This window comes from Herpailurus yagouaroundi, unplaced genomic scaffold (genome assembly GCF_014898765.1).
Source record: "Herpailurus yagouaroundi ecotype Mexico unplaced genomic scaffold, PumYag 141, whole genome shotgun sequence".
NCBI classification, from domain to species: Eukaryota; Metazoa; Chordata; class Mammalia; order Carnivora; family Felidae; genus Herpailurus; species Herpailurus yagouaroundi.
In genome coordinates, this window is record NW_024412396.1 from 73,308,920 (window position 1) to 73,321,902 (window position 12,983).

Sequence of the window (12,983 nt, forward strand, 5' to 3'; positions counted from 1 at the left end):
GTGTTGAGTTTGACAAGTTCTTTACAGATTTTGGATACTAAGCCTTTACCTCATATGTCATTTGCAGATATCTTCTCCCAATTTGTCAGTTGCCTTTAGTTTTGTTGCTTACTTTGCTGTGCAGAAGCTTTTTATGTTGATGAGGTCCTAGTAGTTCATTTTTGCCTTTGTTTCCCTTGCCTCCAGAGACATGTCTAGTAAGAAGTTGTTGCAGCTGAGGTCAAAACAGGCAGTTGTTGCCTGTTTTCTTCTCTAGGATTGTGATGGCTTCTTGTCTTACATTTAGGTCTTTCATCCATTTTGAGTTTATTTTCACGTATGGTATAAGAAAGTGGTCCAGGTTCATTCTTCTGCTTGTCACTGTCCAATTTTCCCAACACCATTTGCTGAAGAGACTGTCTTTTTTCCATTGGGTATTCTTTCCTGCTTTGTCAAAGATTGGCCATATGTTTGTGGGTCCATTTCTGGGTTCTCTATTCTGTTCCATTGATCTGAGTGTCTGTTTTTGTGCCAGTACCATACTGTCTTGATGATTACAGCTTTAGAATACAGCCTAAGGTATGGAACTGTGATGCCTCCAGCTTTGGTTTTCTTTTTCAGGATTGCTTTGGCTGTTCAAGGTCTTAACTAATTCCATACAAATTTTAGTATTGTTGCAGCGCCTGGGTGGGCTCAGTTGGTTAAGCGTCTGACTTTGGCTCAGGTCACAATCTCGTGGTTTGTGAGTTCGAGCCCCACATCGGGCCCTGTGCTGACAGCTCAGAGCCTGGAGCCTGGTTTGGATTCTGTGTCTCCCACTCTCTCTTTGCCCCTCCCCTGCTCATGCTCTGTCTCTTTCCGTCTCTCAAAAATAAATAAATGTTAAAAAAAAATTTTTTTTTTTGGATTGTTCTAGCTCTATAAAGAATGCTGATGTTATTTTGATAGAGATTGCATTGAATGTGTAGATTGCTTTGGGTAGTGTTGACATTTTAATATTCTTCTGATCCATAAGCATGGAATGTTTTGCCATTTCTTTGTATCTTCAATTTGCTTTGTATAGTTTTCAGTGTACAGATCTTTTACCTCTTTGGTTAGGTTTATTCCTGTATATTTTATGGTTTTCGGTGCAATCATAAATAGGATCAATTCCTTGAATTCTCTTTCTGCTTTCTGCTACTTCATTATTGGTGTATAGAAATGCAACTGATTTCTGTATGTTGATTTTATATTCTGTGACTTTGCTGAATTTATGTATCAGTTCTAGCAGTTTTTTGGTGGAATCTTTTGGATTTTGCACATAGAATGTCATGTTGTCTGCCAGTAGTGAAAGTCTGACTTCTTCCTTACCGATTTGGTTGCCTTTTCTTTCTTTTTGTTGTGTGATTGCTGAGGCTAGGACTTCCAACACTGTGTTGAACAAGTGATGAGAGTGGATAGCCTGGGGTCTCTTAACCCTTTTTTCCCATGTACTTCTTAGTGTACATATTTTAAGAAGTCATTTACATTTTCTTTTTATTTGTAAGTCATGTGGTACATATCCTTTATATCAGTAAAATTAATGATAAACTTCCATGTGCATGAATACGTTCTCAGAATGTTTTTATTGGAGTGTTTAGTAGTCTGTTCACATTTAATGTTGTCATTGATATGGTTGGATTCAGAGCTGCCATTTGCTATTTGTTTCCTGCTTATCTCACTTTTTGCTCCTCTATTTCTCTGCCCACTCCTCTTGTGTTATTTTTAGTATATTATTTTAATTCTTATATAGACTTGTAGCTTTATTTCTTTGAATTTTCTTTCTTGGTGATACTATAGGGATTACAGTATACATCTTTATCATGGTATGTATACACTCTTACTTCCAGTAAAGTATAGGAATCTCATACCATTATAGCTCTGTTTCTTCCTTGTCGCGTATATTACATCTTTATGTGTTATAAACCCAACAATACAGTGTTATAAGTTTTGTTTTATTTTTTATTTTTTTAATGTTTACTTATTTTTGAGAGAGAGAGAGAGAGAGAAAACATGAGTGGGGGAGGAGCAGAGAGAGAGGGAGACAGAATCTGAAGCAGGCTCCAGGGTCTGAGCTGTCAGCACAGAGCTCAAAGTGGGGCTGGAACTCTCAAGCCGTGAGATTATAACCTGAGCCAAAGTCGGATGCTCAACTGACTGAGCCACCCGGCGCCCCTTAAGTTTTGTTTTAAACAGTCACATTCATTTTAGAAAAATTAGAAGAAGAAAAGTAATACATATAATCTTTTACATTTGTGCACATATTATCATTGGTCTAGTTCCCTTCATTCATTCGTGGACCTGAGTTACTGTCTGGTGTCTCTTCCCTTTAGTTTAAAGGAATTCTCATAGTATTTCTTGTTCCATAGGTCTGCCGGCAACAAATCCCCTCATTTTTTGTCGATCAGGAAAAATATTTCATTTTCATACTTGAAGGATAGTGTCTCTGGATATAAAATTCTCGGTTGACAGCAAGTTGTAAATCTCCCCAGACTGTCCATTCTTTTTTTTTTTTTTTTTAATTTTTTTTCAACGTTTATTTATTTTTGGGACAGAGAGAGACAGAGCATGAACGGGGGAGGGGCAGAGAGAGAGGGAGACACAGAATCGGAAACAGGCTCCAGGTTCTGAGCCATCAGCCCAGAGCCCGATGCGGGGCTCGAACTCAGGGACCGCGAGATCGTGACCTGGCTGAAGTCGGACGCTTAACCGACTGCGCCACCCAGGCGCCCCCAGGCTGTCCATTCTTAACAGTGCTCCCCGAGGGTCTCCATAATTTATTACGCCGGCCCTTCTCAGGCTCTCCCATTTTCCGAATCTCCCCTTGAAACGTTGCTGTTCTGCTCCCACCGCAAAGTGCAGAGTGCAGGTTTTCGCTGCCTGAGCTGGGGATGAGAACACCTCCGGGCAAGAAGGCCAACAGCTGTTATTTATCTGATTTGGTAGCCCTTTGTCATGAGAAAACACATCTGTTTTCTGCCTTTGTTGGCTGCCTTTGGTTTTTCTCCATTGTCCTGAAAAAACTACTTTTAATAATTTTGTTCAGTTTTTGCCCTCATACTACCATTACTAGGAATACTTAGAATGTTTTTAAATGCAGAAAATAAAATGTATGAGTTTACAAAGGAACAATTAACCAATAAATTAGAAATTTATTAATTAAATTAATAAAATCTAGTAATCTGTGTGCTCCTCCATGAACACTTAAAATAGCAAGATCTAGTGAGGGGCCATATTAATACCATAATTTTGAAGTGATGAGCATAAGATTTCAAGATATAGGGGCACCTGGGTGGCTCAGTGGATTGGGCATCTGACCTTGGTGCAGGTCATGATCCCACAGCTCATGAGTTTGAGCCCCACGTTGGGCTCTGTGCTGACAGCTCAGAACCTGGAGCCTGCCTCGGGTTCTGTGTCTCCCTTTTTTTCTGCCCCTCCCCTGCTCATACTTTGTCTCTCTCTCTCTCTCTTTCAAAAATAAACATTAAAAAAAAAAAAAGATAGGTACACACATAATGAAGAAGCACTTTATTGGTGACAAAGCCACAGAACCTCAAGGGACTATGTGTGACTGTTGTGTGTATTCATAATTATAGGAAATGCTAAATTTTAGTTAGGGGTTAGTGAAAATAATGATGATAATTTCCCCCAAATTCCCAGACCGTCTGAATTTCATCCAAGACATCTGTGGACCCAGATGAAGACCCCCACCTGGCTTTATAATTCTGTGGGAGTGTGGGCAGGAGATATGTGTGGAAGTCTGACACCTGAAGTAAAGCTCACGCTCTGTTCTGCTCTCTAGGGGGGGGCTTCAGGGAGTGGAATGGGGGATTCTTCTCTCTTACTGAGCGTTTATCTATCTATCCCTCTGCTGAGGTATTTACCCACGAATTATAATTAAAGTTTTAAGAATCAAAAGGAAGGCGCACCTAGGTGACTCAGTCAGTTAAGCGTCCAACTTTTGATCTCAGCTTATATCATGATCTCAGTTTGTGAGATCAAGCCTCGCATCAGGCTCTGCGTGGACAGTGCAGAGCCTGCTTGGGATTCTCTCTGTCTCTCTCTCTCTGTCTCTCTCTCTCTCTGTCTGTCTGTCTCTCTCTCTCTCTCTCTTCCTCTCTCTAAATAAATAAATAAACCTGGAAAATCATTAAAAAAAAAAAAATCAAAAACGAAGACTATGTTGGATACCGAGTTTGCACATAGCTCTCCTCTGAATTCCTGAGCTTTTCAGTGCAGTTTTAATTGTAGACAAAACACTGAAGAGGCAAATACTCAAAGCCCAGGTTTTAACATGTTATTTTAGCTTCTCAGGCACCAAAACTACATTGTCAGTAGATCTTTATGGGCAGAGTTAGAATATACTCTGTGGTATTTTTCGTGGTCTTGTTGAGTTGTGGTCCTAAAACATTTGGCTAAAAGTCAAAAACTTACAGAGCAGACTGGCTGCACTCCGGGTGCACAGCCAGATGGCAGTCTTTGTGCCATCAACCTTTCTGTCACGAATCCTCCTCTTTCAGGTCACGGCAGTCGCACAGCAGAACCAAGGAGAAGTCCCCGAGCCTCAGGACATGAAAGTGGCGGAGGTTCTCTTTGATGCCGCAGACGCGAATGCTATTGAGGAGGTCAACCTCGCGTATGAGAACGTCAAGGAAGTGGACGGGCTAGACGTCTCCAAGGAAGGCACGGAAGCTTGGGAGGCCGCCATGAAGAGATACGATGAGCGGATCGACAGGGTGGAGACCCGGATCACCGCTCGCCTTAGGGATCAGCTTGGCACAGCCAAGAACGCTAACGAAATGTTCAGGATTTTCTCCAGGTTCAACGCGCTGTTCGTCAGGCCTCACATCCGTGGGGCCATCCGCGAGTACCAGACCCAGCTAATCCAGCGCGTGAAAGACGACATTGAGTCTCTCCACGACAAGTTCAAGGTCCAGTACCCACAGAGTCAGGCGTGTAAGATGAGCCATGTGCGCGACCTGCCCCCGGTGTCAGGCTCCATCATCTGGGCGAAGCAGATCGACCGCCAGCTGAGCGCCTACATGAAGCGCGTGGAGGACGTGCTGGGCAAGGGCTGGGAGAACCACGTGGAGGGCCAGAAGCTGAAGCAGGATGGGGACAGCTTCCGCATGAAGCTCAACACTCAGGAGATCTTCGACGACTGGGCCCGGAAGGTGCAGCAGCGCAACCTGGGCGTCTCGGGGCGCATCTTCACCATCGAAAGCACCCGGGTCCGCGGCCGAACTGGAAACGTCCTTAAGCTGAAAGTTAACTTCCTTCCTGAGATCATCACACTTTCAAAGGAAGTTCGAAATCTCAAGTGGCTTGGTTTCCGAGTCCCGCTGGCGATTGTGAACAAGGCCCATCAAGCAAACCAGCTGTACCCGTTTGCCATCTCGCTGATCGAGAGCGTCCGCACCTACGAGCGGACCTGTGAGAAGGTGGAGGAGCGCAACACCATTTCCCTTCTGGTGGCCGGCTTGAAGAAGGAGGTGCAGGCTCTGATCGCAGAGGGCATCGCGCTGGTGTGGGAATCCTACAAGCTTGACCCCTACGTGCAGCGCTTGGCGGAGACCGTCTTCAACTTCCAGGAAAAGGTGTGTTGATCTCCTGTTCCCTGGGAATGAACTGAATGAGGAGACAGCTCACTCGGTTCACCTGGTAGCTCTCCCACAGGAGGCCTTCCCGACGGGTGTGGCATTGGGCCGTGTGAGCTGAAGGGGAGAGGAAGCCCTTTTACTTACTGTGCTGTTTGATGGTGCTCTGGGAAGGCCATTAGGTAACTGAGTTTAGAAACCAGCGGAGAGATGAAGAACACGGGAGTCTGACGGAGCAAAATGAGAGCTTTTCTACTGATACAGCTACGCGGAGAATGGGGCTCTGGCCGTCAGTCCCCCTAGACCTAGATTTGCTTCCCAGACCCTAGCATAGGCGGATGGTCGTAAGCCGTCTGGCCTACAGGCTGGCGCTTGCGACAGAGAAGGCACTGAGCGGAGCAGACTTCTCATTCAGAGGTCACCCTTCCTGTGAGCAGGAGGGAGTAAGGGGGAGACCTTGATAATTTCCATACGTTTTCCTTTCCTCTGTGGAAACACAGGAGTGGGAATAAGTGTTCTTACACCAACAGATAGGATTAGCTATTCATGGAAAGAACTCCTTTACCGTGAATATTTGTTCATTGAGAAGAATGTACACAAACATAAAGGAATAGAGTGAATGGCTGTTTTAAATAATAAATGTGCCTTCCTTTAGGTGGATGATCTGCTAATAATAGAAGAAAAAATCGACCTGGAAGTCCGTTCCCTGGAGACTTGCATGTATGATCACAGGACTTTCTCAGAGATCTTGAACAGAGTTCAGAAAGCCGTGGACGACTTAAACCTGCACTCCTATTCCAACTTGCCCATCTGGGTCAATAAGCTTGACATGGAGGTGAGGGATGGGAGTGTTATCGTGGTTTTCATTTTTCTAGCAATATAAGGGTGGACCCTATTTTGTAAGTTCATTAGTGACTGAAAAGTATTTTTCCATAGAAATTACCATCAATGGTCCAGTTTCCCCTCCAGAAATCCCATTTAGGTAATGACAGAGCCGAGCTGTGTGGTTCTAGCAATACTCCTGTCCATTCCAAGTTGAGGCGGTGAGGTGGGGGGATTCTCTTTATCTTCTGAATACCTGACAGCTTCCTGCCTGCCCTTCCCTGCTCACCTGATAAAGGTCGTCTTCCCTGGCCTTCCCCTCCAGGCATCCTTCTCTGACACTCTGCCCCTCTCGACCACCCAATTTAAATGCCTGGGGGTGCCTGGCTGGCTCAGTCAGTAGGGTATGCAACGCTTGATCTCTGGGTCATGAGTTCAAGCCCCACGTTGGGCCTAGAGCTTACTTTAAAAAAAAAAAAGAAAAGGAAATGCCCAGTAACCACCTCATTCCTCTCGTAGAGGATTGGGGCTCACTCCTGTAGGGGTCTGCAGGGAGGTTAAAGTGCACATGTGTTTGAAACATACTTAACACCACATGTGGCTTTCTCATTGCTGGACATCAGAGAGCATCCGTGGAGAATCCTGGGAAGTGGGATATTTCATGACGGAGCTGCTCCATGGGCGGTGGTGGTTAGGCAGCTCTGAAGCACCTTAGTTATCCATTTTAAAGAGAAAGCCTGTGACCCACAAAGGTGCAGTGTATCCACACGTGGAACACTGGCGGGGAAAATTAACAAAACCCACTCTTCTGAATCTACTGAAAGTCTCGGGCTTTGTCACAGCTGCCCTTCCAGCATTCCCAGGATGGTTTTGTGGCCCAAGACAGACTCTGCGCAAAGATGTATAGGTGTCCCGATCGTAGGAAATTTACTTCTCTCGTTCTCGATCAAGCGAGACTTTTTTCTTCGCTTGTTAAAAGAAGATGGTCACCTGTATGTGGTGACTTTGCCATGTACATAAATATGAAATCATTATGTTCATCTGAAGCTAATAGAATGTTATATGTCAATCATATCTCCACTTCATAAAAGAGAAAATGGTTTATTCTCCACATTATAGATTGCTAGTTTTATCTCTGAGGCTACCAAGAAACTACTTTTGTTTTATAAATTTTCTAGTACGTTGAGGGAACAGCAAGACTGTGACTACATCCGCTGCATTTGTGTCCATCTCCTTGTCCCTGACAAATCAGAGGGTTGGTGGTTAGGTTAGCCCCCAGATGGAGGTCAGGGTCTCTGAGTCTGGGAGAGGCACAGGAGGGGGAGGGGGGGGGATCAGGCTGAGATGAAGGGTGTGGTAGCAACTGTCATCCTCGACCTGAAGCATCGGCTTTCTATCTGACATGCTTGCCGACCTGCCTTTTGGAAGGACACTGTTTTCTGACACTACTTTCCCTGTAGATTGAAAGAATACTGGGCGTTCGCCTACAAGCTGGCCTGAGAGCTTGGACCCAGGTGCTTCTTGGACAAGCTGAAGATAAAGCAGAAGTTGACATGGATACAGACGCACCACAAGTTAGTCACAAGCCTGGTGGGGAGCCAAAGATTAAAGTGAGTATTTCCCATGGCGTCCAATTTGCTAGTAAATCGAACAGAAGGTTCTCCCCCTTGAAAAGTAGCAATGAGAAAGCCACTTTACAGTGGAGAAACCTGACAGATACCACCCCACCCTCTGTGCTCTTTGTCCCCACACCTCCCAGACTCGTTCTAATCATGAGAAAAGGTCAGACATCCCTTACAGAACACCTCACCAGTACCCTTCCAAAGTGTCAAGGTCGTGAGAGAAAGACAAGGAGGAACAGAGATGTCACAGGTTGGAAGGGGTTAAGGCATGTGACGACTAACTATGTTGTGGGGTCCTGGGAGATCTGACTGAAGTCAGGATTTTAGTTAGTGTTGTATCAATGTTAATTTCTTGGTTTTGGTAATTGTGACGCGTTAGATGTTAACGTTACAGAGAGTTGGTCCAGGGTGCATGAAAACTCTTCATACTTTCTTTGCAACTCTCCTGGAAGTCTAAAATAATTTCAAAAACAGACATTTTTTTTAAAATGGGAAATAAATTTTAGAAAAAAATCTACACTTGGGGGTGCCTGGGAGGCTCAGTCGGTTAAGCTTCTGACTTGGCTCAGGTCATGATCTCATGGTTCGTTGGGTTTGAGCTCTGCGTTGGGCTCTGTGCTGACAGCTCAGAGCCCTGGAGTCTGCTTGGGATTTTGTGTCTCCCTCTCTCTCTGCCTCTCCCCCCACTCACGCTTTCTCTCTCTCTCTTTAAAAAATAAATATCAAAAAAAATTTTTTTAATGGAAATCAGAAAAAAACTACACTGGAAAAAAATCTCTACTTTCCAGGCATACATGCAAGAAACCATTTCAAGTGTAACCTAGTACAAGGAAAATTCAGACTCTGACACTAAAATGCCACTGTTTTCACACAATCTTCTCAGTCATGGAAGAGTGCACCAGCACGGTGGCCTCCACGCAGGACAGCAGTCTTGGTCCCCAAGCCCCCCATTTCCCATTTGAGTGAAGGAGTGGCCAGCTGGAGCCCAGCAAGCTGTCTAGAAAAGTGTTAATTCAAGTTCTGCTAGTGGGTCCTGTCTACTAATCTGGGCATCAGTTACAAAAGTGTCTGCCTTACAGTAGTTCATTAAGCCATATTTGTTTTAGGTAGTTTATTGCATTTGTGTTCAATTTACCAGTAAGACTACCTCACAAAACAGAGGTCTAAAAGAACTAAAGGTAAAAACTTTGATGTGGGAGAAACAATTGGCTGCTTTTTTCCTACCCAGACGTTACCTTCTGTTTTTTTTTTTTTCCTCTTAATGCTTGAAAAATGTTTTCGGTTTTGAATATTGCACATTTATTCCCAAAGCATACTTTTTAAAATACAGAGATGCAGACAAGCAAATGGGTCTGTGTAAGCCAGAGCAGTTACCCAGTGGAGGTGGAGGTGGAAATCTTGCTCAGCTTAAAGCAGACACTGGCAGGTGGCACAGACTCACCTTGACTCCTAAACCCACGCCCGTGCCGCATGTCTGACACCTAATGCCAGTCTCGTGTGGCTGCATCAGTGACACAGGGTTGTGAGGTCCTGAGGTCATTATGTGCAGAGATCACCACGCATATTAAAGCAGATGGTGCCATTGAGCACCCATTGTGTGTTCAGCACCTACGCACAGGGGATCCAGGAAGCGCCTAAGCAGTGCCTGCCCTCTGGCTTCTTATCCTCTGGGGAGGGCCTTGCACCCCACACATGGGCTACAGCAGACCATGACGTCCATTAAAGTAACAGACCCGTGGTTCAGACTCAAGTAGGTTCATAATTCAGAGGGAGAAAAATATTATGCGTCAAAACTACTTTTTTTACTTTGAGAAAGTACTTTCTTTCAAGAAAATTCATTTAAAATTACTCTAATGCTTTATATGACAAAAATAACTAAGCTATAATTTGTATACTTTTTACCCAATTTTGAATTTAAACTTTCCTAGCACCTGATTGTACTTGAGGGAATTACTGAGTGACGATCACGTACGTGTATATCCGGTACCGTTTGATTGAAGGTGGCCCCTGGAGGCGTTCGGTAATTTATTAGTACATCAGTGCCATGCTTCGGTATTGGATTTTTAATCCAGAAATGATCACCCTTCTTGTGAATGCTGATTCTGGCGGCACAAATGCATGAAAGCCTATTCTTGAAATAGATATTTGAGTAAGAAATTAAATCTTCCCTTTACAGAATGTCGTTCATGAGCTAAGGATAACCAATCAGGTCATCTATTTGAACCCGCCCATCGAAGAGTGCAGGTACAAGCTGTACCAGGAAATGTTTGCCTGGAAGATGGTTGTGCTGTCTCTGCCCAGGATCCAGAGTCAGAGGTACCAGGTGAGCCTTCCGGGGACTCGCACCACATGGCCTCTGCCCAGGCCTCCCTAGGGCCCTGGGGCGCCACCTCTCCTCCACATCCCTGGAAATGGTGCTCTCCATATGTCTTTCAAGACTCCCGACTTGGGACTCTGCATTCTAAGGGAAAGCTAGAGGAAGGCTTATGTGACTTGGCATTTTTCCCCCGTGGCTGCTTTCCCAAATCGTTGCATCTGCAGTTCTGATTTCGGTAGTCTGTCAGCAATTCCCCCCATGAACCCGTCTTTTAATTTCTCTTTCTCCCCACCCCCACTCTTTAATATAGAAGTTTGTAGATACACACAAAAGTAGAGGGAATCTCATGAGTTCATATCAGCCTGCTTTGTTTATCATGTCGCCAATTTAAATTTTTATTCCTTTCCCTCCTTTTTCTCCCTACCAGACTATTTTAAAACAAATCCCGAATATACTCTTTAATAAGAGTATCAATAATAATAATGTGCTTTTGGAGCAAAAGGAAAACTGAAAAGACTGTTTAGTCCCTGGTCTGAGCAGCATTACTTCTAAACAAGACTGGTGGTTTTCAAATAAGATTTCCATAACCTCTGTTGTAACAGGCTCTTCTAGAAAGTCTCAGCTTTGAATATAAGCATCATAGGCTCAGTTCTGAGGTGTTTTTGTGGTAGCAACCCCCCTGTAGACTCAGCCTTGGTGGTGACCAGCTAATCCGAACCGAGCTATGAACACTGGTTCCTTTCGCTCTGGGAGTGTGCAGACTGCAGGATATTTCTCGTCAGGTGTCTGTTCACACTGCTGTCCTGTTGTCTCCACACTGAACCAAACAGAAGCCAGCCCCTCTTACGCTGGAGCCCGTGCCCCTGCTCTGTGGCCCAGCTCCCCCGGTGAAAACACAGAGAACTCGTCTGCACACCTGCTCCGGGACCAGCCCCTCAGGCGTCAGGGTCACAGGCGTTTCCCTGCTGTTATGGCAGGCTTCTCAGCCCTTGAGAAGTGTCAGTGGCAGGATGTGACAGTGTGCACCCCCCCCCCCCCCCCCACCGCCCGCTTGATATGCTTGTTCCGCTTGGCTGTCCTGGTTTTCCTCCCACCTCACTGGCCAGTGTCCTCTGTGGCTCTTCCTTGGCTCTCTCTCTTCTGGCTCCTACTGTTTGAGTGCACTCTCCATCCCCAGCACCTGTCTCACCTGGTCCATTGCCGGCCAGATGGGACAACTGGGCTCATACCTCCAGCCCGGCCTTTATCCTGAGCTCTAGACCCATCTCCCCAGCCCGCCCCCCGGGCATCTCCACAAGACTGATGGGTGCGAAAACTGAGTGTGTGTCTGACCCCCTCCCTCAGACTAGCTGCCACCCCCACTCCTTTTCTCTGCCTTCAGCCTGCTCAGGGCCAAGCTGAGGTGTCACCCTTGCCTCCCACTGTTTCCGTCTGCAGAATTAACCCTGATCTTCTTTTTCCCACATCCACTGATCCCACTGGTCCAAGGTACCAACATCCCTCACTTGAATTCTTAAAGTTCCCTTCTGACAGGTCTCTGTCTGCCTTTGCCCCCTGCTAAAATCTGTTTTCAACACAGCAGCCAAAGTCTTAGATTTTATCTCAGTCCCAACACTTCTTCCCAGAGCTGTTGATGGCTTCTCGTGTCACTCCCCATGAAAGCCCATGTCCCATGGCAGAGTGCTGGGCCCCACGTAATATGCTGCTCGTTGCTTCTCTGACTTGAGTGCCAGTATCTCCCTCGCTGGCTCTGTTCCAGACACACTGGCCTCTTGCTCTCTTCACATTCCAGGCAGGCTCCTGCCCCTGGGCCTTTGCACTTGCTGACCTCCCTGCTCAGAACCCCCAGTAGCAACATACTGACATGGCTCACTCCCTCCCTTTCCTGGTCCTGCTCAGTGAGGCCTTCCCTGATCTTCCCCAACCCCACACTCCCAGCCCTCCTCTTTCCTGCTTTATCTCCATAGTACTTCTCACCTGCTGAGAAGTATCTCTCCCACAGAGTGTAAGCCCATGTGAGCAGAGTTTTTTGTCTGTTTTTTGTACCCACAGCAGTGCCTGGCACATAGCCAGCACTCAGATCATTGAAACGATGCATGTGTCATCGCTTCCATCATCCAAGTCGGTGTAAATATTTGGTCATGGAAATCTCCATTCTTTGGACATTGCCTTTAACGTTCTGCTCTCAGATGAGATAGGTCTCAAAGTGCTCTGTAGCGGTTTTTGGATTTTCTAACTTGTGCTTGATCTGTTGTCCCTTCACTGGGTGATGAGTTGAGGAGGCCTCTGATTTCTTGTGGCTGGGGTAAGCAGATGTTCCAAATGCCATTTGTATAGCGGGCTCTTCCTTCGGTTCGTTTGAATTCAGTGAAAGGTGGCTCTGAGATGAACATCTTTGTACACACTGCTTGTATTTCTTCTGGTTCTGCTTGCTTAGGTGGGTGTTCATTACGAATTGACTGAAGAAGAGAAATTCTACCGGAATGCTTTAACGCGGATGCCTGATGGCCCCGTTGCCCTGGAAGAGTCCTACTCTGCGGTCATGGGCATCGTGACTGAGGTCGAGCAGTACGTCAAGGTGAGAAGCTCCCCGTCTCGTTGAAATACATTGTGGAGTGTGTTTAGACA

The 12,983-nt window shown here is 45.7% G+C and overlaps 1 protein-coding gene across 1 annotated transcript in view; it reads left to right on the forward strand.

Moving 5' to 3' along the window:
- DYNC1H1 (dynein cytoplasmic 1 heavy chain 1) overlaps nucleotides 1–12,983 on the forward strand; it is a 77,674-nt gene that overhangs the window by 17,389 nt on the left and 47,302 nt on the right. The window contains exons 8-12 of the mRNA XM_040478254.1: nucleotides 4,518–5,594; nucleotides 6,250–6,429; nucleotides 7,877–8,026; nucleotides 10,215–10,361; nucleotides 12,793–12,933. Coding sequence (XP_040334188.1) covers nucleotides 4,518–5,594; nucleotides 6,250–6,429; nucleotides 7,877–8,026; nucleotides 10,215–10,361; nucleotides 12,793–12,933 — 1,695 coding nt within the window. The remainder of the gene's footprint in view (nucleotides 1–4,517; nucleotides 5,595–6,249; nucleotides 6,430–7,876; nucleotides 8,027–10,214; nucleotides 10,362–12,792; nucleotides 12,934–12,983) is intronic.